Raw genomic sequence first — 22,799 nt, forward strand, 5'->3', positions numbered from 1 at the left:
GCTAGTTTTTATCCAGATAATGTCCATTTGGTGGGAGGAAAGAAAAAGCTGAGGTCGGAGAACACCAGGGAGCTGGGACGCGTGAAGGAAAGAGTTAAGGCTGGAGTCACCCTCTCTGAAGTGCTCTGTGATGCTGTGCAGTGTTTCAACCCCCAGAGCCTTCCTCCTCCTCCCTCCCTGTGTCGGAGTGGGGAGGAGGCGGGTTCTGCTGAGCTGTTAAATCCTCAGTGAAGTTTCCCCCATTTCCAGTGGCCACCGTTGTCTGAGGCTGGTTCGGAGCAGGGCTGGGGTTGCCCTGACATTTCTGGGACCGCGGCCAGCCAAGAAGAAAAAAAGACGGGTGTTTTACAATTTGCTTTTGTCGAAGTGTGGAGAAAGGGGAAAGGAAACGTCCTTTCTTTTTTTTCAGTATCACATTCCTGTGTTTTTCTTCAGCCTGGAAAATATATTAGTGCTGGTGCTTTCCTCTCTGGAAACAAAGGAGCTAAACGGGACTGAGGAAGTAAGGAGTGGGAAGGAGGTTTGGGAAGTTTAAAAGAGAAAGACTTGGAGCAGCCAGGAATTCCCTTTTCTTAAATGAAATCCCTGCCTGTGTGGGTAACCGGTACAGCAAAAATCCAGACCTGCAGGTAAATGGAGAAGCAGAGATCACAAAGGAAATTTCCGCTAACCTCATCCCGCCTGTCAAGAAGGTGAAGAAGAAAGTTACAAGACACACAACAGGCTCTGGGACCTGTTGGGCTGCGTAAAGATAAATCACTGAACAACAGTAAAACTGTATGGCATTGGTCTCCTTTTAAAGGAAAAAGACGTGAAAACTCATCTCTGGCAGGGGAACTTCCCTGAGAGTGTAAGTTTCAAGTCAAATTCTTGTCTTTCTGCTCTACGTACGGGACCCTTTCTCTGTGTGTCTTTGCATGTATATATAGTGGGAGTGTGAGAGAAAAAGAGAGAGAGAAGGATGCAGATCACGGTGTTGTTTTAGACAGACAATATCGTGTTACAGAGGGATGATCTCATTTTTTCATAAAGTGATCCATTTTGTGTTTTTCCAAAAATAACTGTAAAATGTACAAAGCCACTAGGGCAGGACTGAGGTGTAATCAAGCACTTACAAATCACACAAAATAGCCAGCCTGTGCTTTGCATTTTTTATCCCTTGTGCAAGATATCATCATAGTGTTAACATCTAATTTTTCTCCTCCCCTCCCAACACAGATTGCACAATGAACTGGAGGCCAGCTCTCAGCTTAGCCCTGCTGTGGGCAGCATGGTTAGTGTGTGGCTCTGAGAAGACAGAGAGGCTAGTGGAAAGAGGGAGGCATGGAGCTAGGAAAGTGCCCCTGGCTTACAGGGCTTCAAGCAGCCTCCTAAGAAGGTCTGGAGCATCCCTGAGGAATTCAAGCCCAGATCCTCAACACCCTGTCACCAAGAGGGATTCTTCAGCACCTCCAAAGCCACCTGCCAATCTCCTGCAAGGGGAAACACGCTCCCAGGCCAGGGGCATGGGGACCAGAATGAGATTGGTACAGAGACTCACAGCTGCAGCCAAATACTCCAAGTCCGAGATGATTAAGGACGAAGGGATATCCTCTGCCTCACAGTCACGAGTGGTGCGTTTCCCTTCAGGGTCAAGTTCTCCCAATGTCCTGGCCAGCTTTGCAGGGAAAAATCGGGTGTGGGTCATTTCTGCCCCCCATGCCTCTGAGGGCTACTATCGGCTCATGATGAGCCTGCTGAAAAATGATGTTTACTGTGAATTGGCTGAGAGGCACATCCAGCAGATTGTGTTGTTCCATGAAGAAGGGGAAGAAGGCGGAAAAGTTAGAAGGATAACCAATGAAGGAAAAATCCTGGAACAGCCACTAGATCCTGCCCTCATACCTAAGCTCATGAGCTTTCTGAAACTGGAGAAAGGGAAATTTGGCATGGTTCTGTTGAAGAAAACTCTGCAAGTGGAGGAAAGGTATCCTTATCCAGTCAGGCTAGAGGCCATGTACGAAGTCATTGATCAGAACCCCATCAGAAAAATTGAGAAGATGAGGCAGAAGGGCTTCATCCAGACTTGCAAAGCAGCTGGGGTGGAGGGGCAAGTGGTTGAGGAAGGCAATAATGGGGGCACCCTGCAGCCTACCCCCGGCAGTGAACATGTCCAGGTGTCAGCAAGGAAGGAGGATCCAAGGAAGAGCAATTATCAGCCAACAAGGACCAAAACTGTGAGGAAACCAATGACAACCACAGTGGGCACTCCTCAGCCTACAGTGAGGACCACTACCCTCCCTCCCACCACCACAACTACTCGTGCCACCACCCGTGCAATGACAACAGCCAGCCAGTCTACAACAACAACTACACCCCTCCCCAGCACACAGAGGACCTGGACCATGAAGTCACATTCCACCACAGAGTACCACAGGCTGCCAGTAGCCCCTGACGTCACCACGCCACGAGTCACAGCCTCTGAGGACTTCTACTCTGCTGCATGGAAAAAAAACCGCAGGGACCGGCAGCGCAGCCACCCAGAGAAACAACCGGCAGCCACACGGAAACCAAACAAGGCTGCCCACTATGACACTTTCACAGAAGTCCCAACTGCACCCTCAGTGCACCATACAAAGGCAAATGTGGGTAGATTTAAAGATAATAGAACTGACAGAAAGGACTATAACCACAGGGACCTGAATGTCACACCTGGGCAACACAAACCAACTAAGATTAAATCACCAAAAAAGAAGACCCAAGAAAAGATACTCAGTAATGAGTATGAAGATAAATATGACCCAAGCAAGCCTGCTAGTTCCCATTTAGAGGAACAGTTTGCAGCTGGAAATATTCCCCCAAAGAAAGGAAAAGAATCAAAGAAGCATGAGCGAATGGATAAACTTGAGAAGAAGAAGAAGAAGGACAGACCTGACAAGCAGCAGAAGAGTGAGAAGCAGTCCAGGAAGGTCAAAGCTGAGAAAAAGAGCAAGCAGGACAAAGACCGCAGCAAGAAGAAGAAGGGAAGCAGGACTGAGAATGAGGATTTTCCCAAGCCCAACAAGAAGACTTTCCTACAGCCTCCCAGGAAATCAGCAACCAGCCTCCTGGAATATTTTGAAGGCAAGAGGAGGCTCATTGTAAGTAACTCATTCATCTGAATCTTATTACCTAAATGAAGTCACATCTCCCTCCTAGTAGGAATATGTGGAATTTTAAGTTTATAGTGGTTTTGTATTACTCTTTTTTGATGTTTTTGTCTCAAGAGGTAAAAGCTGTAGGCCCGAATGATAGTTTTCAACAGCTTTCACAGATTCATATCGGAAATCTTACAAGCACTATAAAAATCAGTCATCCAGAGATTAGGCTAAAACCTCTTCCCAGCTACTTCCATGAGCCACCATATAGCAGATTATCTTGTTCCCAGTGGATATGTAGGTGTCAGGATCTGTATCATTATGATCAATAAAATGAGGTTCCAGTGTGGATTACATCCATTCATCACCTTGGGGTACTTGCCAAAGTTGCCACATTTCAGTGCTTTCCATGTCCCACCAGCTGCCACACCTGCTTCATATTGGTGCTGGTGTCCTAAAGCTGGAAGCAAGCCAGGTGGCTTGGCAATACTAATGCAAGGCTGACTGAGGATATGCACAAAGGCTTGTGATCAGACGCCCTGAAGGATGGGGAATTCAAGATTAAGATCTGATGGGAATTTGGCATTCAGATCCCTTAGACATCTTCAGAGATCCCGTGCGAACTTTATTTTGGTTTGTTTCTTCTCCTGCTGTTTTTATTAAACTGTAACACGCCAGGAAGTTCTCAAGCATGAGAACTTCAGCATGGTCTGGAGTTACTTGTCCCCAGGTTTAACAGCGTTGTATGTTTTTCCAAATACTTATCATAAAAACCACTTCACCTGGGACAGGAAACAGTTTTAGTTGTAGTATAAATGTTTTTTCTGGCAGATGACACATATCCTGAAAGGTACACTTTGGAAAATAGTTCTTTAAAAATATTATTGTGGGAGCTAGTTTCATGAAATTATCCTACTGCAAGCTGGCTTGTTTCACAGTTATTGTCCAACAGTCATTGCCACAAACACCTTTGACTTTTGTGCTCCATATTCCAGTACAAATAGCTAAGGTGCCAAGCTAAGATGCCAAGTTAAGATTTCAACCATTGGAATTTAATGAATCATTCTGCTGATGATTCATGGGCCTGAAAACAAGGCAACTTTCTTCTCCCCCTCCCCGTTCTTCAAGCTGTAGGGACTCTGCAGAGCTAGCACTGGAAGTGGAAAAAAGGCATATATTTAAAAAATTTGAACTTGAATGAATTTTGCAAATAATGCCTATTAGTTACTTGTTAACTAATATTTAGCCAAAACAAAAGCTCAGAGAAAGAAACTATGCAGAAGTTGGGATCCCTGAAATTTGGTCTCAATGTTGTGGTTTCCAAGAATATATGTAACACCAGGACAAGTATAAACAAATTTGAAAATAAAAGGGCCAAAAGTAAAGCTCACAGATGTCAGGCTCCTAATTTATAACACCACCACAGTCCTGGCAACTTAAAGGATTGCCTGAAATTTGAACCTTCTGATACTAGGCCACCTCACAGCTGGATCTCTGAGAAAAGAGTTGCACAGTCTCAGTTTATCAGGCCAGAACAGACTAAAGACAAATGATTATGCCATGCTGCACTTCACTTTTCCAGAACCTAGTAACATCCTCAACCTGCTTACTCTGAAGTTCCCTGAAGAATAGGTTTGGTTTGGTTATTAGTAAAAGCAGTGGCTGAACTCTTTGCCATGCCCGGCACATGTGGAAAACAAAGAACTTCTCAAGCTTCTTTGAATGCACACATGTGCCTATTTGCATCCCTTCCTATCAAACTGTTCAGTTCCCTTAGGAGAACAGTCCTTACAATTAACTCTGTCATTCATGAGTCTTCAAACTACCTCTCTAGAGAATTAGCCCACATTGCTGCAGAAGTGGCTCTACCCAACTTGTTCCCCATTGCTTTGCTGTACTCTTGTCTTTCAGACTGGCTCCCAAGGACATTGTTTCAGTCCTTTTCCAAAGATCTTTTGAGAGGGACGTGCATTTTTAAGTTCTATATCACCAGCAATTTCAGATCTCAGTGTGAATTTCAAATATCTGGAATTTTAAAGGCTATTCTGGGTTAAGTTCAATTAATGACAAATATAGGTCCCAGGTGCAGAAACTGAAAAAAATGTATGGGTTTTGAGTCCCACAGCCTCACCTCTCTACAGTGGGGCTTTTACTGCAGTCTTACTGATGTTGAGAAACTTCGGCCTAGTGAGTTTGGGTTTTTTGTTTATTTCTCTGTGGTGAAATGCTGACTGACAGTTTACATGTAACACTCCATATATACCCACATGCACATATGTGCCTATGCGCACACACACACACACACACACACATGCATGCATGCATGCAAACAAGAAACGGGACGATGATCAGAGGGCTGGAGCACCTCTCCTATGGAGACAGGATGAAAGAGTTGGGGTTGTTCACCCTGGAGAAGAAAAGGCTCCAGGGAGACCTCACAGGAGTCTTCCAGTACCTAACAAGAGCTTATAAAAAAAGGAGGAGAGTGATAGTTGTGGAGAGTTGTGGATGCTCTACCCCTGTAAGTGTCCAAGTCCAGGCTGGACAGGACTTTAAACAACCTGGTCTAGTGGGAGGTATCCCTGTCCTTGGCAAGAGGGTTGGAACAAGTTGATCTTGAAGGTCCCTTCCGACCCAAACCATCCTGTGATTCTGTGATGCAAACACTGATAGAGACAGCCTGGGTTAAAACAGTCCTGGCACAAAGCTTTGATTGGAAGTTTGCTTTGTTCTACAAGGTTTGATGAAGTGGATCAGACTCAGGCTTGACTCTGCATTCCAGCTTATGACCCCCCAAACTAGGAGGAGACAATACAAACCAATGGTCTGTTTTTCATCTCAGTCCTCAAACCCTTCTCATGATCCTTTTTTTTCATTTGAAGCATTTTTATATGCAATTTAAAGGCAGTGTGTTACATGCTGTAGCACAGAAATCAAATCCTCTTTGTGTCTGTCACTGTCATTCACCTTCATGTTCCAATGCTGTAGTCATGCCAGGGGCCTTTGCATAAATGAGAGGCAGATTTTATAAGCCCAGAAATGTTTTTACATTGATGAACTGGATTTATAAAGAGTGTACCATAAAAATTAGCCTTCAGGCCCCACAAACTTCAGAAGGCAGCTAGAAAATTATTACCCCTGCTACAGATTAAAGCACAAATTTGTAGTTGAAGGATTTTGGTGATTATTTGTGATCTTAAATCATAAAACTTGAATCCAGATTCCAGCCCCCTTTGTATTTGGGGGATCAGTGGCAGGTGCTTGATTGCAGCTCACTGCTGTGAGTTAGAATGATTACATTGCTAGAGCTGCAGCATTCCTAGGCATATTTTGCTGGAAACTGCTGCATAGCACCACTGAATGTTGTTACACACACCCCTGTCCTGGAATATTTTCATCTCAGTCACTGATGAAGGATCTAAGTCATGTGCTCTAAACTTTTTAAAAATTAAATCTTTGCAATCCTTAGAGGGCTTTGAAATAAGTACTGTAAAATGTAGAGCTTTTTATACTTTTATGTTGTAATTGTTCCTCTTCCTTTTCACCCACAGCTGTACCTTTGAGCAAATATAAGTCCCATAAGACATCAAAGTGGCTTAGAACAAAGAAAAGCAAAATCAGTAATTTTCACATGAGGTCACAGTGGACTTAGCAAGTCTTCAAGGTCTTCTTAGATGGCCATCATTTACATAAATATTCATGTAGCCCTAGTTGTACTCACTCCTTGGCAGTCAAAACAGCCATGGGAGCCCCACCTGGACCATGGGATGAGGGCAGAGCAGCTGCCGTGTTCCCAGGGCTCCAACTGTGAGTGAGTAGGGGAAAATCTTAGATTCATAGCACCACTGAAGGCTGTGAGGGAGACCTGGTGGGACTGGCAGGGTGAGGGATAAAAGGAGATTACGTGGCTTTCTGTAAAATCTAGTGGTATTTCTTCTACCAGCATTGTGGTAGAAGCAGCAGAGGAGCTGGTGGAACCAGCTCTACATGCTTCCAAATGTTTTCCTGTGGCTGGCTGAATGTCTTCGGGTCAGGCCTGGACATGAAGGTACACTCCAAACACAAGTAAGTAACAGCTTTATGGGAAAGAGAGCCCAGTTTGCAGACAGTGACTAGTTCTCCTTCAGTAAAATAATCATCTGCCTTCATTCCTTATACTAAACAAGCTCTTTTGTCTCTGCCAACAACCAGCTGATCACAACGCCCAAGGCGGACAACACCATGTACGTACAGCAGCGAGATGAGTACCTGGAGAGCTTCTGCAAGATGGCAACGAGGAAGATCTCAGTCATCACAATTTTTGGCACCATGAACAACAGCAGCATGAAAATTGACCACTTCCAGCTAGGTTCTTTTTCTTTTAATATTTTCTTTCCATCTCATGGGCACAATATAGACAGCAAAGGGAAAAATTGCCCCAGATTGGGTCAAAATCTAAGACTATGCAGGACCTGCAAAGTAGCTCATTTAGACATATTTGATGCCACCTTCTTTACATACAGAGTTTCCATGTAGACAGGTGACACTGAGCATTCATGTCTCTTAGGCAGCTTTTAAACAACTGCTGTCAATGTTCAGGTCCTGGGGAAGCACCCACCAAAGTCAGTGAAAACCTGTCCTTTTGTAGCAATAGTGGTTGGACAAAGACTTCACATTGCAGTCCAGCAAAGCACTTAAGCTTAGGTATCTCTTGAATCATGTGAACCATCTCATTCCTGTCTGCAGCTAAAGGTTAACACCACTGTGAATGCTTTGATGGATGAAGTCAAAGAAATACAAATATTCTTCAGTTCTATACTGCAAATAGAATAAAAGCTTCTAGTTTTGCTTTTAAGTTCACCACATCCTTCCCCTCAAAGTTCATCTGGTTTTACCAAACCTTGGGAAAAGATGTGTGATGGATGAGAAAGCTCTGGACCAAACCAGCTGCAGGGTGTTTCAGGTTTGGCATATAAATGGCCAGAAGATCACAGATGTATGTCTGGCTTCCAGCCGTGCCTCTGTTACTCTCAGAGGGATGGGATCTAGCAGGAGACCTAGCCTTGTGTCCCTGAATGACAGTGAGTAACAAATCCTGCCAGACTGTCCATTTGTGCACCTCCCTGACAAATCTGGAGCAGTGCAGGATTTTCCACATCAGGCCAAGGTTACTCAAGGTCACTTTTTGTGTACCTAGACCCATCTGCCTGTCAGTGGACTGTTTAGGATTATATTTAGCTCTAGTCTGGCTAATATTCAGATATTCACTCTGACACTCTTTCAGCCTGTTTCAAACTTAACCTACATCCAAACTTTCCCCAAACCACACAAGCGTATGTAACAGCTGAGTTCTCACAGGAGGAATTAAATTGTTGAAGAAAAACAGGAGACTTGGAAGGGTATTGATTAAACCTTACATGAAGTTCACCTTACAGTTTTGTCCAAAAAAACAAATCCTGACCTTTATAGAAATATATACAATACAAATAAATAATACAAACATCTTTCTGGTCTACCTCCCCTTCTCCTCTACCCTTCTTGCTTGTATGACCTCTTCAAGGCTCATTCTTTGTGAGAATCAGAGGTAGCAAAAGCTCCTAAGAAATATTTTGTACACAGTATGTTGCTGTAGTGAGAAGCTTGAGCACCCAGCATGATGAAGTCTACTCAGAGTGCTGCATCTTGGGACTGAAATACAAATGATAACAACAGAAAAGTCCACAGAAAAGACTTTTGACTTGAGATTTCAAATGCATTTAGAAGTAGTGAATGAAAGAGCTCAGTGACACTGGTCAAGATTAGCTCACAGTGAAACCAGAGAGTATTTCCTAGTTTCCCACTGGAATGACACAAAAGCTGAGTGTCACTGCAGAGGCCTTTTCTTAAGCCCAAGCAATGTGGCCTCTTTTCCCCAGCTCATGGGAACAGGGCTTTAATCAACTAAACATCAGACCCCGGCTACCCATCCTATAATCAAAGCTAATACCTAATCTATTAGGCCACTGGACTGCTAAAACAACCTGCTGGCCTTCTTTGTAACCTCATTGGAATTATTTCTAAAGATAACTCATCTTCCCAGCCTGTCTAGCTGCCAAAGATGTATGGAGAAACATTTCCCCACTGTTTCAGAGAAAAAGCAAAGTGAGCAAGGACTTTGCAGGTAGCAGCAGAGTCTCAGCTCCAGTGGTTCTTTGTGTGGATCCCAGACTCCTTTATGAGGTGGAGGTCAGGGACAAGTAGTGACTTGAAAAGACTAAATTAGATTAACTTCTTTATTCTCCACAGAAACAGTTTCCAAGTTTGAAAGGCAGGACAGCCTTTGTGGCATTACTTTTTTCCTTGATACAGAATTTTCTGTATTACTCTGCAATTTAATTTTCTTCCTTTCATCGTAGATTTTGAAAGAAAATCTTATCACTCTCTACAACTACATGAAAAGTGGTTGTAGTCAGGTGGGGGTCAGTCTCTTTGCCCAGGCAACCACTGACAGAATGAGAGGACACAGTGTTAAGCTGCATCAAGGGAAGTTTAGGTTAGATATTAGAAAAAAATTCTTCACTGAAGGAGTAATTGCATGCTGGAATTGTCTGCATGGTGGTGGAGTCACTGTCCCTGGATGTGTTTAAAAAAAGACTGGACATGGCACTCAGTGCCATGGTTTAGTTGATGAGGTGGTGTTAGGTCATAGGTTGGACTAGATGATCTTAAAAGTCTTTTCCAACCTAGTTCATTCTGTGATTCTGTGATCTCTTAACAAGGAAACTCTAACTTCTTATTGATATCTAGAGTTTAAAGCAGAAGGGTGCCATAGGTCAGTTGGTCTAAGGTACTCCTGTACCGTAGCTGTTTTCCATCACATTTCACAATAACAACTTTTCTATCTCCACCTAGGCCGACGAGACAGTCTTTGCTTTTAAACATAAACTTTTGGTCTATGTCTTAATGGTCATACTTGCCATTAGTAACACATAAATCCCACTTGTGAAGCATCTGATGCAGGATTTACATATATTTTATGAAGTGAATAACCAATTAGGATATCCAGCAACCCATCCAATCAAAAGCTGATAACACTGCTTGTTAATTCTTTACAAAACTTTCAACTGAGGTATATAAAACCATGAAAAATCATGCAAGTTAGATATATAGCCTGATAAGTGTAACCAAATTTTATTATTTGCTGGCTTGGCTTTTTTTTTTAAACAGTGGGTTCAAGGTGTGAAACCTAAACATCAGATTCTAATTCAAACATTTTCCCAAAATTTTAATTCAGAAGTTTCATTCAGTCTATACACAGGATGGACGTACTGCAAAATTTGAATCAGATCAGTATGACCCTTAAAAGCTATGTATATTTAGAAAATTATTTAAATTATTTGTTGTATGGCTCCAATCTTTCCTGTTGCTGTGTGCCCCACTTGAACCAGTCAATCTCATCTCTATTTGATGGCAAATAATTATGGAGCAAGGAACTGGAAAGTTGTACCTCTGGGACTGGAGAGTTGTACCTCTGGATTCCACCTCTTGATGACCTGCTGTGTCTCTGACTTCAGGCAGGTCACTTAAGCCATGGCTGGGATTTCTAAGTGAGGATATGAATATAACATTCATAGTGGTGTCACAGGGCACAGGCAAGCAGTGTTTGCAGGGAGCTCTTGGTGCCCAGGTGACATTTCACTTGGTGTGTGATTTAGCCTGTCTTTAGCTTTCCAGGCCACAATTGCATATGGAGGCTTGTTTCAGCACTGTTGCAGTTGTATAGGGCTGTGCTGGGTGCTACAGCTTAGGCTGTGCTGATGACATGGAGATTTCAGGACTTGACTGCAATATACCCTGGTTCTATGGGAAGTAAGGAACCTCAGTACCTCCACAGGCTTGTCCTCAAATCTCTGTGTTCAGAAGTCCTTTTCTCATTGTTTCTCAATGTTTTCTTAGAGTGGACCACTGAGTAGGCACAAGGGGTACTCAAAATTAAGTTTTCGCCTGTCAGGCTGCTAGAATCAGCCAGCAGGAGGAGGAGGGAGTGCCAAAGTGGGGTATCTAGAGAGGTATGCTGCCAGCACTGCAGCATTCAAGACATGTTGAACAGTTTCTGGTTTCTTGTAGTCACTAAATCTCCCATGTAAATTTTTAAGACTGGTAAGGTTAACTCTAGTTTGCTGGCCAACCTCAAGCTGTTCTAGCTATATTTTAGTGACCCAAATCACCTAGGCTGTTTCATTTGCACATGGTGCACATTGTCAAAATTTCTGTTTTCAATTACAGAAGTGGCTGCATTTCAGTGGGTGAAATGATTAGGACATGCATATACATGTATGAGCATATTGAAAAAATCTAAAAGATCTTTCCAGGAAAAAGCAAGATTTTTCAAAAGAATGTACATATGATAAATACTGAAGTGCATGAGGCCTAGGATAGACTGATTTTCAAAGACTACTGGGATGGAAAACTGGACAGTTAAAAGTCGTAGTGCCACATCCATGGTCTGTGATACATTGAATATTGCAGCAGGAAGAGAGCTTCTGAGATATGAATTCTCCCCTTTCTTTTGAGGTGAAATTAAAGGCAGAGTGCTGTGTGATTCCATGACTATTTTTATTTCTCCTTTGCCTCACATTAAGATAATGAAAAGCCCATGAAAGTGATAGAAGATGAAGATCTCGTGGACCAGCAGCTCATCAGTGAGTTGAGGAAAGAGTATGGGATGACCTACAACGATTTCTTCATGGTCCTGACAGACACTGACATGAAGGTCAAGGTGAGGGTTTCAGCTCTTTGAACTCAGCTCTCTTTAAAGAAAACACAGTGGAAAAATATGAAAAAAATTGAAAAATTTAGGAAATTACAGGCTTTCATTTGAGGCATATCAGAGACTGATGCAGGAGCTGGTCATTGCTGGAGGACAAGCAAAAGAACAGTAAGCAAAATGTTCAGAACTTAGGCAGCTATCTTCATTTTCTGCACTTAGGGGATCTCAGGAATTGTGTGTTTCTGCTGGAATGGTGAGGAACAGGACCTCCCCACAGCTGATGGGGTTTTAATGTAGCATCTGGCATTCTAAAACACACAGTTTGGCTGCTCAGCAAGATGACACCACACTGCATAAGGACAATCCTCTAGCTGAATGGCCTTACAGAAGAATATAATAACTGCAACGTCCTGGCCTTATCACATTGGGCAAAGACTGAAAATACGCCACTTCCCAAGGGCAGTCTGACTGCAAAACCAGTTATATTTTCCATAGTTTCTGATCTGTTTTAGGCCTTGTTGCCTGTGTGCAAATTCGAATACTTGGATCTCTAAATATCCTATGGTGCTGTGATACATGCAGAAGGGCTGCTAATATGAGCATCCTTATATCCACCTGTCTTGGTTTTTTTCATAACAGCAATACTATGAAGTACCCATAGCAATGAAGTCTGTGTTTGATTTGATTGACACCTTCCAATCACGAATTAAAGACATGGAAAGACAGAAAAAAGAGGGCATTGTCTGCAAAGAAGATAAGAAACAATCCCTTGAGAGCTTCTTATCCAGGTATCACCTTCTGTTGTTATCTGCTGCTAGCTCTACGAATTATTGTTGTACTGTAAAAATACCCATGTAACTATTTCTGGGATTTTTAAATATAGATTTCTCAGTATTTACAGTGTTAAGTAAATACAGAGATGCAGCCAGAGCTGAATGCAGTCTTGTATGGAATACTGGAAGTCAGGAAGCATGTTTCCTGACCAACTGCACCTTCCTTGGACACTGATTTTCAGTGCCTCAGTTTCCCCATCATGACATGGAGATGATAAAACTGATTTGCATTAGAAGAGCAAATAAGGATTAATTCACGGATGTTAGCTCAATGTTTTGAATGTATGAAGCACAGTGTTTATGTATTTTGATCATCAACCATCCCAATCTCATTAATCCCATTCTAATCCCTTCCATGTAGTTCAAATCACTAATTAATTCTGACTTCCTTCTTATCCTGCTTGAGATAACAGCTGGTTTTTGCCAGTATTAGTCATGCATATGATTAAAGGTCTTGCAGATGTCTTCTGCAAAATGTTGGAGACCTTCTGCAGAAAGACAATTTTGTTTATGCAATCTCTATATGCTGTGTTATTACTCTATCTTGAGACCTAAATTCCAGGCAATAAATGTGCCTGGACTGTGGGCATTCAGACCCACAGAAGAGCTGTGCAGCTATAGCCCTCTCTCAATTAGCACTGGGTAATTGACATGAAATTAGTGCTACCCCATCATTCTAGACCTTTCCTGTTACAACTACATCCTCCTCACCTACTATGAGAATCCATGGGAATACACTGTTGATGCCAGACAGCTTTAAAAGTAACTGAGGCAGCATGATGGATTATGACGAGGAGGAAAGGAGCAACAAGTAAATTAATAGGTTGTTGGTTCATAAACATTTTAAAATTCAATGGCCACTTCAACAGAAAAAGAACCTTTAACAAGATCCACCCCACCCACCTCACCACCTCCTGTTTAGGTCCCAGTGATTCATCCTTGAGACCACCAAGAAGAACCACAGTTTGGAAACAGCTGATCAGCACAAGAAAGAGCTTGTATGCTGGAAAGGGACAGGTCCCAAATCCTTCTCTGCTTGGAAACAGCCCTAGTAATAAACACACATTAGAAAACTGGGCACAAAAAATGCAGAATGTTGCATCTATAAACCGCACTGCTGCTGCACAGAATGCATTTGTTGTCTGTGAAAGAAGCATCAGGCTTTAAATATTGGGTGGACTTCTCTAGCCACATTAACTGGTCAGATTCCCAGTAAAATTAATTCCAGCTTTGTCCAAGATCGTGTTCCCAGTTGAACAAGGGCCCTGGCATCATCTCCCTGGTGTTGCTCCTTGCAGAGGTCAGTTACAATAATGCAAATATTGTTCTTAACAAGCCTGCCTGGTGTGAAAGGAGACCACGAGAGCCAGAGCCAGCTTGAGTAATGCTTAAAAGCCACATGTAGAAGGAGGAGAACCTTGAGTTTGGGGCTGAGTTCCCCCTAAGACCTAGACACTGGCTGTGCTGCTCTTTGGGCTCACACATCAGAACAGGATGCAAAACAGGTAGAAGAAAAAAAAGGATCCACACAGGAAAGGATCCGGCAGATTTGTCAGGAGTATTGGTCCATGGCTTCTGATGTCAGAAATAAAGCAGAAATCTGTACTTTATTGATGGTGAACTAACAGCTGTGAAGGACCAACTGAATTAATTTCTAAGATGTAGTCCCAGATAAGCACACCAAGTGCTCCTCAGGCAGGGGAATAAAGAGCTTGAGTGGCTTTCAATGCTTTTCAGCTCTGTGTAACTCCAAAGGAGATATTAAAAAAAAACGAGAAAGCAGTAGAAAAGTATCTTAAAGTGACTCACAGTTTTTCCCTAGGCAAAATATGATCCAATGGCTACATTCTCACTCACTGTTCATAGGTAACCAGGCGCTTTTCTGTACAAAATAGCACAAAGATTATTTTGTTCCCCATTTTCAGAATGACACAAAATTTCCCTCCTTTTCTTCACATCATATATGTGATCCTTAGTGCTTCTTGTTCCTGTTCACTTGACTGTACACACACATTCCTGTCTCTTTGCTGTTCCTCCTGAGAAAGATTAAAATTGAGGTTTGCTTTTCAAGGATTTACTTTTCTAACTGTAAAAAACCCACAGTACCAATCAACAAGCAAAGACATCAGCATGCCCTGCTCTTCTAACAACTTCTCCCCTGACTTTGAGCAAGTCCCACCACACCTTCAGCTTCTCTTAAGTGAAGCAGAATTGACCCTTTGCATTAGCCTTCATTTTGAGATCTTCACATGGTACAGCAGAAAGGCAGGCTATTATTATAGCAGAGTAACATCTGCATCCATTTAAAAGATCATTTCCTGCTGTAAAAATATCTCTGCAGCTTTGCAAATTCCTATAAATCTGACTTTTTAGGTTAAGTGGAGAAGTACCTATATTCAAGAAACAAGTTGTTGAGAGAGTATTAAAAAAACCCCACAGTTAGAATTTTTAAAGATTTCAAGTGTCCTTATAGCACTGCCTTTCCTTGACAGGAAAGGAAGGAGATCCTTGTGCAAAATCTTGGGTAGATGGTGCAGTCCCTCTTAAAGAAAGATTCCAAGATTTATCTTATTGCCCCATGCATGCCTTATATAGCCACAGACTGACACAACCACACACTTACAAGCAAGCTCAGATTTAAAGCCAGGTTAAAGGCATTTTGAGCAAATGTGGTGCAGGAAAGAAAAAAGAGGTCAGTGATTATTTACACAGAAGTATGAGTTATGTCTGAAATGAAGATACGCCCTAATTCTCAGACAGCTCTTGGACTGCAAAATAACTGTGCAGTTCCAGCAGTGGTGAATGATGTAAAAGCTAAATGCCTAGTGAGGAATTCCACAGGAATCTTTCTCTCTTGAATATACACTTCTCAGCATTGCTGTAACTACTGAAGGGGGCTTTGAGCAAAGATTGTAAACTTTGGAGTGTTTGTTTGGTGAGGCAGCAGCACCACAGGTGTTTCTTTGAAAGTTTTGGAGCTGTAAAACTCAAAACAAGCTTTATCCTTTCCCAGTGACGGACAGAACTGGGAAGATTTCCCATCCAGCTGTTACTTAGAAGTTGTGAGAGATGATGTGTCTCAGCCTACAGAGAACAGAAATGCTGAGAGGACTTGAGTCACATGTCTTGACCATGGCCACACTCTCTTTTCAGATTCCGATGGAGAAGGCGGCTGGTGGTGATCTCTGCTCCCAGTGATGAAGATTGGGCTTATTCCCAGCAGCTTGCTGCTCTCAGTGGACAAGCCTGCAATTTTGGTGAGTCAAATGGAATCATATTCTTGCTCCCCCAAACCACATCCTTCCTGGTGATGTGATGGATTCCTTTGCTCAAGTTTGAACCTGAGGAGTCTGACAACTGAAAACTTTCCTCCAGATCCAAATGGAAGATTGTGCTAAGCAGGTAGTACAGCACACTGACACCTAAGACAGCTAAACAAAGTGTTCCCTGGAATCGTTTGTACTGTAGCAGAAAATGCTAGCACTCCAAAGCTTCTCTTCAGGCTTGTACTTCAGGAGAGTAATAGTTATTTTGGTTTGGTTTTGGTTTTTTCTGTACTGCACAAATTAACAACACAAGGAAAATGCTTTGGTAAGGGCAGATCCTTTAAGACCCAACTCAGAACTGGCCAGGCATCAGGGAGATGCATGGCCATCAGGGTTTTTTTCTTTTCTTTACTGCTTCATTGCCAAAATCTGTAAAAATATTAATGGAAGCCACTTTAATCCAATAAAGGCCCTCCCAGACTAGGTACTTAAGATAAGTACCTAGATAAGATCTTAAGTACCCATAACTAGGTACTTAAGATCCAACTAACATAGTAGAGAGAGAGGGGCTCCTCTAGGAGACAACTAAGGGCAAGACCCAGAGGTGCTCTTCTGTCTTCTTGTCATGAAGTGCAGAGAGCCTTACTCCTTAAGTTGCTAGCAATGCACACACCACACATGGTCTAGACTTGATTCCTTCAACAGAATCAAACAAGTCCCTTTCAAAAGCTGCTATTTCAATGCATTTCAGTTACACCAGAAGGGAGATCTTCACAGTATGATTGTTTATTCATAATCACCTGGCTTTCGTTCAGAGTATCAGCACCACTTCATTTGGAAAGTACCAAAGTGAACTGCGACATGGACCACTGCAAAACGCTTTCTGAAGAATAAAATGTAATCAAAACAGTTGAGTATCCCCACCCTTTGGTAGGGACAGCTCGAACACAATCCAGTGAGTTTCCAAAGCATTTGTCAATGGGTGTTTTAACTAAGTGGTTTGTTTCTAAGCATCTTACCTCCAAGCTGTAAAAGCAGTTACATCAAAGATTTTGTAGATTGTACTGACTCATGTTATATGAACAGTTTCTGCTGTCCCTAAGGTCTTTCTTCAAAGCAAACGAAACAGTCCAAGCCTCTGTGCAGAACAAATGGAAGAAGCGAGTATCTGGCATAAGCTATTCCTCATAGTCATTCAGAATTTAACTGGCATAGATTATACTGCCTCTAAATAATTTGTTGCTATGTGTATGGTAAGTAAAAGCTTTACTAGTGAAGAAAACAGTACAGGAAGATTCTGAATTTGGAGAATGGCCTCTGCAATTTACTGGCGTATCTGATGGTTGTATCCCTATGCTACAGAACCATACCACCATGCTGCTGTCCTTGAAACAGCTTTATGCAACTGATACCACATTTACTCAACACCTCAGCTTATCCTTTTGTTTGGGACAGGTGATGTGACTGGCAGGGACTCCACAGAAGTCAGTAACTCTTTCTCCTGGAGGGCTAGCTGAGACTGGGCCTTAATTTAGCAAGCACAGACCTGGCTGATTAAATTGAAATCTGCCCAAGGATAAGCAGAAAGGTCTGGTCTGACCTAAAACTTTCATTTCCTCCACAGGTCTGCGCCACATAACTATCCTCAAATTGCTAGGAGTTGGAGAAGATATTGGAGGTGTTTTAGAGTTGTATCCAATTAATGGTAAGTGACTGTTTCCAGTTTCTTCAGTACTACACATGAAGGGCATTATTCAGTGCTGAGAGCTTCTTTGCTGTAATTTCTTTAGAGGGATGAGTATGACTGTTTTCCTCTTTTGCTTTGTTTCTTTTAAAAAACAAGATGACACAAAAGCAAACAAAAAGCTTTCTTGGTGCTTCTGTGCTAAACATTATATAGGTTCTTCAGGACAGAAAAGCACAAATACCTGAAAGTCATCTCACATTTTGATTTCCCACCTAAGCTTACAGTCCCCAGTACACTTCTCTGCCAGCCTTGCTGTTAAAGACAGGGATGCATGTGCCTTTTGCACACTCAAGACTTTGTAGGGTTAATAGAACACACACTTAGCAGATTCTCCTCTATGGATCCCTCAGTAATATTCATAGAATGGCTTGGAGTGAATAGGACTTCTTAAAGATGATCTAGTTCCAATCCCCTGCCATGGGCTGGGACACCTTTCACTTCATCAGGTTGATCAAAGCTCTATCTAACCTATCCTCAAACACTTCCAGAGACAGGGCATCCATCTGGGCAACCTGCTCCTGTGTCATACCACCTGTATCCTAAAAACCCTCTTCCTTATATCTAACCTAAATATACCCTCTTTCTGTGTAAAATTAATACTCCTTGTTCTATCTCTGGGCCCTGGTAAAACATCTTTCTCAGTCTTTCTTATAAGCTCTCTTTATTATTCCACTTGCATCCCAGCAAGCTACTACTCCAGGTAGATATCCTTGACAGAGTGGGGACTTTTCAAATGCTGCGGGTTCCTCTTCTACCTAATCCAAACAACTGCCTCCATCAGTGGAGGAACAAAGACAGAAAGAATCTTATTTATCCCATCTCTGTTCCAACTGCTCTGTGCATGAAAGCATTCTAGTCCTTCCTTCTATAGCACTTCTACATTAAGTCCATGTATGAGAAAAATAAACAGAGGAAGCTGATGTCAGATTTCTTCCATCAACACTCTTGCAGCCTCCACTGATTTTTCACTGGAGGCTTCATTACTTTGTTTATAGTTCCTATTTGTTAAGATCAACAGATCTTTGTCTAATTTCCCCTTAAATTGATGTTGACTCCTAGAATGTGTTCTCCTGTGAGAACTTCTACAGAGATACCTTTTATTTGTCCTGAGCATGGCTCCTACACCTTTGTTTGATTCTCCTTATTTCTTGTGTGGGATAAAGGCAAACATTTAATCCCTATCCTTCTCTGCAATAACACTGACAATTCTGCAGGTCTTCCCCAAACCATTTATTTGAAAGATTGCAGTCTTTACTTAGTTGGATACAGAATCATACAGAATTTATTCCAAACCTGTGATCAACCTTGTTGACTTCCTGACTTTTCTCCCCAGTTCTACCGTAGTCTTTTGAGGTGAGAGAAACAGAATTTCATGCAGTGTTCAAGATGCACACAAATAATAGGTTTCCATAGTAAAATAATAATACTGTTCTGTTATTATTTTCCTCATGGTTATAACATTTGGTTTTGCTTTTGGCCATTAGTGAGCACTGAAGTACCTTTTCATGAAATTTTCTTTCATAGCCCTAAGAACTCACTGGCAAGTGGTAATGGTCAATCTTCACCACTTCTTATGTGAAGTCAGAAAAATTTTCACCAAGTGTATCACTTTGATCTGAGTAGATTTTCTTCTATAATTTTATTAGCCAGTCATACAGTCTTAAAGGATCTTCTGCAATGCCTCACAATCATCTCCCACTCTTACTACTCTAAGTATCTTCACACTCACAGTATACTAACCTCCATGCTCTTATCTTGTGTGCATTATTTACAAATACATGGAACTGCACCAGTCCCAGCACAGCCATGGAACTTTACCGATGACCTCCCTCCAATACAGGTGATCATTCACTCCCACCTTGCTTCTGCTTCAACCAACCTATCAAAGGTCCTTTTGAAGCTTTCTGAAAATTCATATAGCCTGTATCAGCCAGGCTACCCTTAACCATCTGCTTGCTGACCTCTTTCAGAGAGCCTCAAGTCTGTAAAGCAGGGTGCCACCGTGTAAGAGTCCTGTTGCCAAGCCAACTATGCATATATGTGCCCACTGATCTTAGTTGCTTTACAGTTTCTACTCATTTACCCAACACACACTTCACACTTAAAAGCCTGGAGTTCACCAGATTTACCCTAGAAAATATACTTTAAAGAGCAAATGACGTCTACCACATCCCATACCTCACATATCATGACAGTTCAAGAGTAAGGCTCTATATCCAGAAATTCCTCTATCACACTTCAATTCCCGTGATTTCTTTCACTGTTGTTCACATATGCCTTCTGCAATACATAAACTTGTGACCCTAGCTGCAAAGAAGCCAAAGAAGTTCACGGATTTTGGGTGACAAAAAGATGTACCACACTACAGTAGCTTCAGCCTAGAGAATAAGGACAAGTTTACTAAACCTGAAAAAGCTGTTAAAAATACATCCTTAGCTCACAGTAGAGCAGTTTCATTTTGGATCCAGGAAATGGATCTGAACTTGCAAATTACAAGCATCTTATATTGCCAACTCTTGGGCTGTATCCTATCTCATGCTGCTAACTTTTTTACCTACAAATAATCATCATCACCTAAATAATAGATTAATGCTGATTTTATGTGATCACTTTCTAGGAAGCTCAACTGTAGACAGAGAAGACATCCCAGCTAATTTGGTGAAAGACATTCGAAATTATTTCCAAATTAGCCCGGAATATTTCTCCATGCTTCTAGTGGGGAAAGATGGCAACGTCAAATCCTGGTATCCCTCTCCAATGTGGTCTATGGCGATTGTGTATGACCTGATTGATTCCATGCAGCTCCGGCGCCAGGAAATGACAATCCAGCAGTCGCTGGGCATGCAGTGCCCCGATGATGAGTATGGCGGGTATGGCTACCACAGCTACCACCAGGGCTACCAGGAAGGCTACCAAGATGACTACCGTCACCACGGAAGTTACCACCATGGATATCCATACTGAACAGAGTGACTTAGCCTCTGACCGCCCCCATGTCTGTCTTCCAATAGCTATCCAGCAATAGGTGGCCACTTGCAGAAAATCTTCCCAGGCCACCTAAATATCCACGCCTCGTTCTTCTACTGTTCAATCAAAGGACTTTGGTCATTTGCCTTCTCAAAAAATGCAGAAGCCTTTACAGTGAAGCAATTCAAACCAGTAGTATTGAAGCTTTAAACAATAAAGACTCCTTTATATTTTTAAACCTTTATAAACAAAGGCCATCAGCGGGTGCTGTTTGTATTAAAACCAAACAAAAAAAACCCATAGCCCCATTCCATGGGCACTACAGTAGGGCAGGAAACAAACTGTCCAACAATGTGCTTTTTAGTACTTTTTCTAAGGAGAAAAAAAAAAGTATATTTATTGGAAAGTGTGATTTCATTATGCTTATGAAAAGAAACAAAGAACCACACTTTGGGTCTCTCCCAGAGAAGAAAAATTTAAGAAAGAAGCATGGGGCATGCTCTTTAATAATAACAACAACAGTAATAAAATCTTTTTGAAACATCTTGTTTAAAAAGACAGCATCCCTTCTACAGTGCATTAACATTGTAATTAGCTGACTTTATGAATGAAAATAAGATTTATGGCTATGGCAGAACTTGTTCCAATACAATACAATGTAAAGTTCTTAACTACAAAGCTTACTGCATGGCTATTTATTCTTTCAATTGGGGTCCCTGTTCTCTTAGGTCCTGCCCACTTCACTGTTAAATCCAAGTTAATGAGAGCTAAGTGGAAACACCAACCAGGATTAGCACTGTCTGAAATACAAAAATCTGAAAAGCATTATTTTCATCAGAAAAAGAAATCTCATTCACATATATTTTCAATGAGTTGTAACTAGCTCTCTATAATAATGCTTTTAATTAAACTATTACTCTAAATTTCAAATTCTCTTTTACCTCTTCTTCTCATACCCTGCCCTATAAAAGTGATCTGGATTAAATGTTTATAAAAAGTATTTGAGATTAATTTTATCTGCTAAAGCATCTCTATTTCTGCCACACTTTCAGAAATGTTTTTTTTCTCCCTTCTCATTGACGTCTTTGGGCATTGGAGCTGTAATACCACCCTACCCTACTGAAACCAGTGGCAAGAACTGCATGCATAGCCATGGTTTCAACACCACTGGGGTTAGATTTCTAAACACTGAAGATGCAGCAGAAAGATTATGGAATACCATTAAGTGAAAATACCATGTCAGCCTTTATAATGGCACATTAGTCACTTCTGATGACGAAGGTGTGCCTGACCAGTCACATTTCTTTTTATAATCCATGATGTGGGTGCACACCACATATAGATGCACACAACAGGGCACTCGTACTGGGTATCGCCATCACAGCAGTAGCACAGGAACAGGGAGAAACTACAGCTCTAAGCTGGCCACAGCATGCTCTGCATTTTGACTTTTAGCATTTTCCTGATTTTTTTTCCCAGATGAAAACAAAACCAGCTAAAGCAACAAGTTCACTCCAAACCAGATGCCTTTTTCAGAAATTTAAGTCACAAAAGGTCAGGCATCACTTGCCCTTCTGAATGTCAGAAAGGCAGACAGCTGGCCACAAGGCCTTTAGCTTTACAAATCTGGTCACCCTCTGGAGCAGGCTGCCCTCCCGATCACAAGGTCTAGTCAGTGCAGGGTACAGCTCCTGACTTACCTTTCTCAGGTGACTGGAGCTAGTTGGGGGAAGGCATTTGACAATGATTTTGCCTGCAGAGCTTCTGAGCTCTCAGTGACAGCACTTCCACAGCTGAAAGCAGTGGACAGAGAAATTCAAAAAACCAAAAAGAATCACAGCATGGAAGGGTTTCTAGAAGAAAATGGAGTGTCCTGTAGCTCACTTTTAGAAAACAAGAGCTTACTGCATCACTGTATCAAGGTCAGCTGCCTAACTTTCCTTGCCTAAAGCAAAAGCAGAGGAAAGTGTACCAGACATCTAACAGGCACCTCCTGTAGACAGAAAGAAAAATGCCCTTGGGGCACTTTCTTTCAGGAGTTCATTTAAACTTTCCTGTAATCCTGTTTTCATGTGAAGTCTTTAAACGAAAGCCCTTTTAACTCACACTACAAATCACATAAATTAAATGTCTTGTGCTGAG

The 22,799-nt window shown here is 41.9% G+C and overlaps 1 protein-coding gene across 1 annotated transcript; it reads left to right on the forward strand.

Annotated features, from left to right (window-relative positions):
• Window positions 1-262: 262 nt before the first annotated feature.
• Window positions 263-21,626, forward strand: CCDC80 (coiled-coil domain containing 80). Its single transcript, XM_082277699.1, has 8 exons — window positions 263-850; window positions 1,219-3,119; window positions 7,308-7,464; window positions 11,717-11,853; window positions 12,484-12,632; window positions 15,831-15,934; window positions 17,568-17,648; window positions 20,308-21,626. The coding sequence occupies exons 2-8, from the start codon at window positions 1,227-1,229 to the stop codon at window positions 20,652-20,654; spliced, it is 2,868 nt and encodes a 955-aa protein (XP_082133825.1). The 5' UTR covers window positions 263-850; window positions 1,219-1,226; the 3' UTR covers window positions 20,655-21,626.
• Window positions 21,627-22,799: the final 1,173 nt, after the last annotated feature.

Source organism: Coloeus monedula (genome assembly GCF_965178545.1).
Source record: "Coloeus monedula genome assembly, chromosome: 3".
Lineage (NCBI taxonomy): Eukaryota > Metazoa > Chordata > Aves > Passeriformes > Corvidae > Coloeus > Coloeus monedula.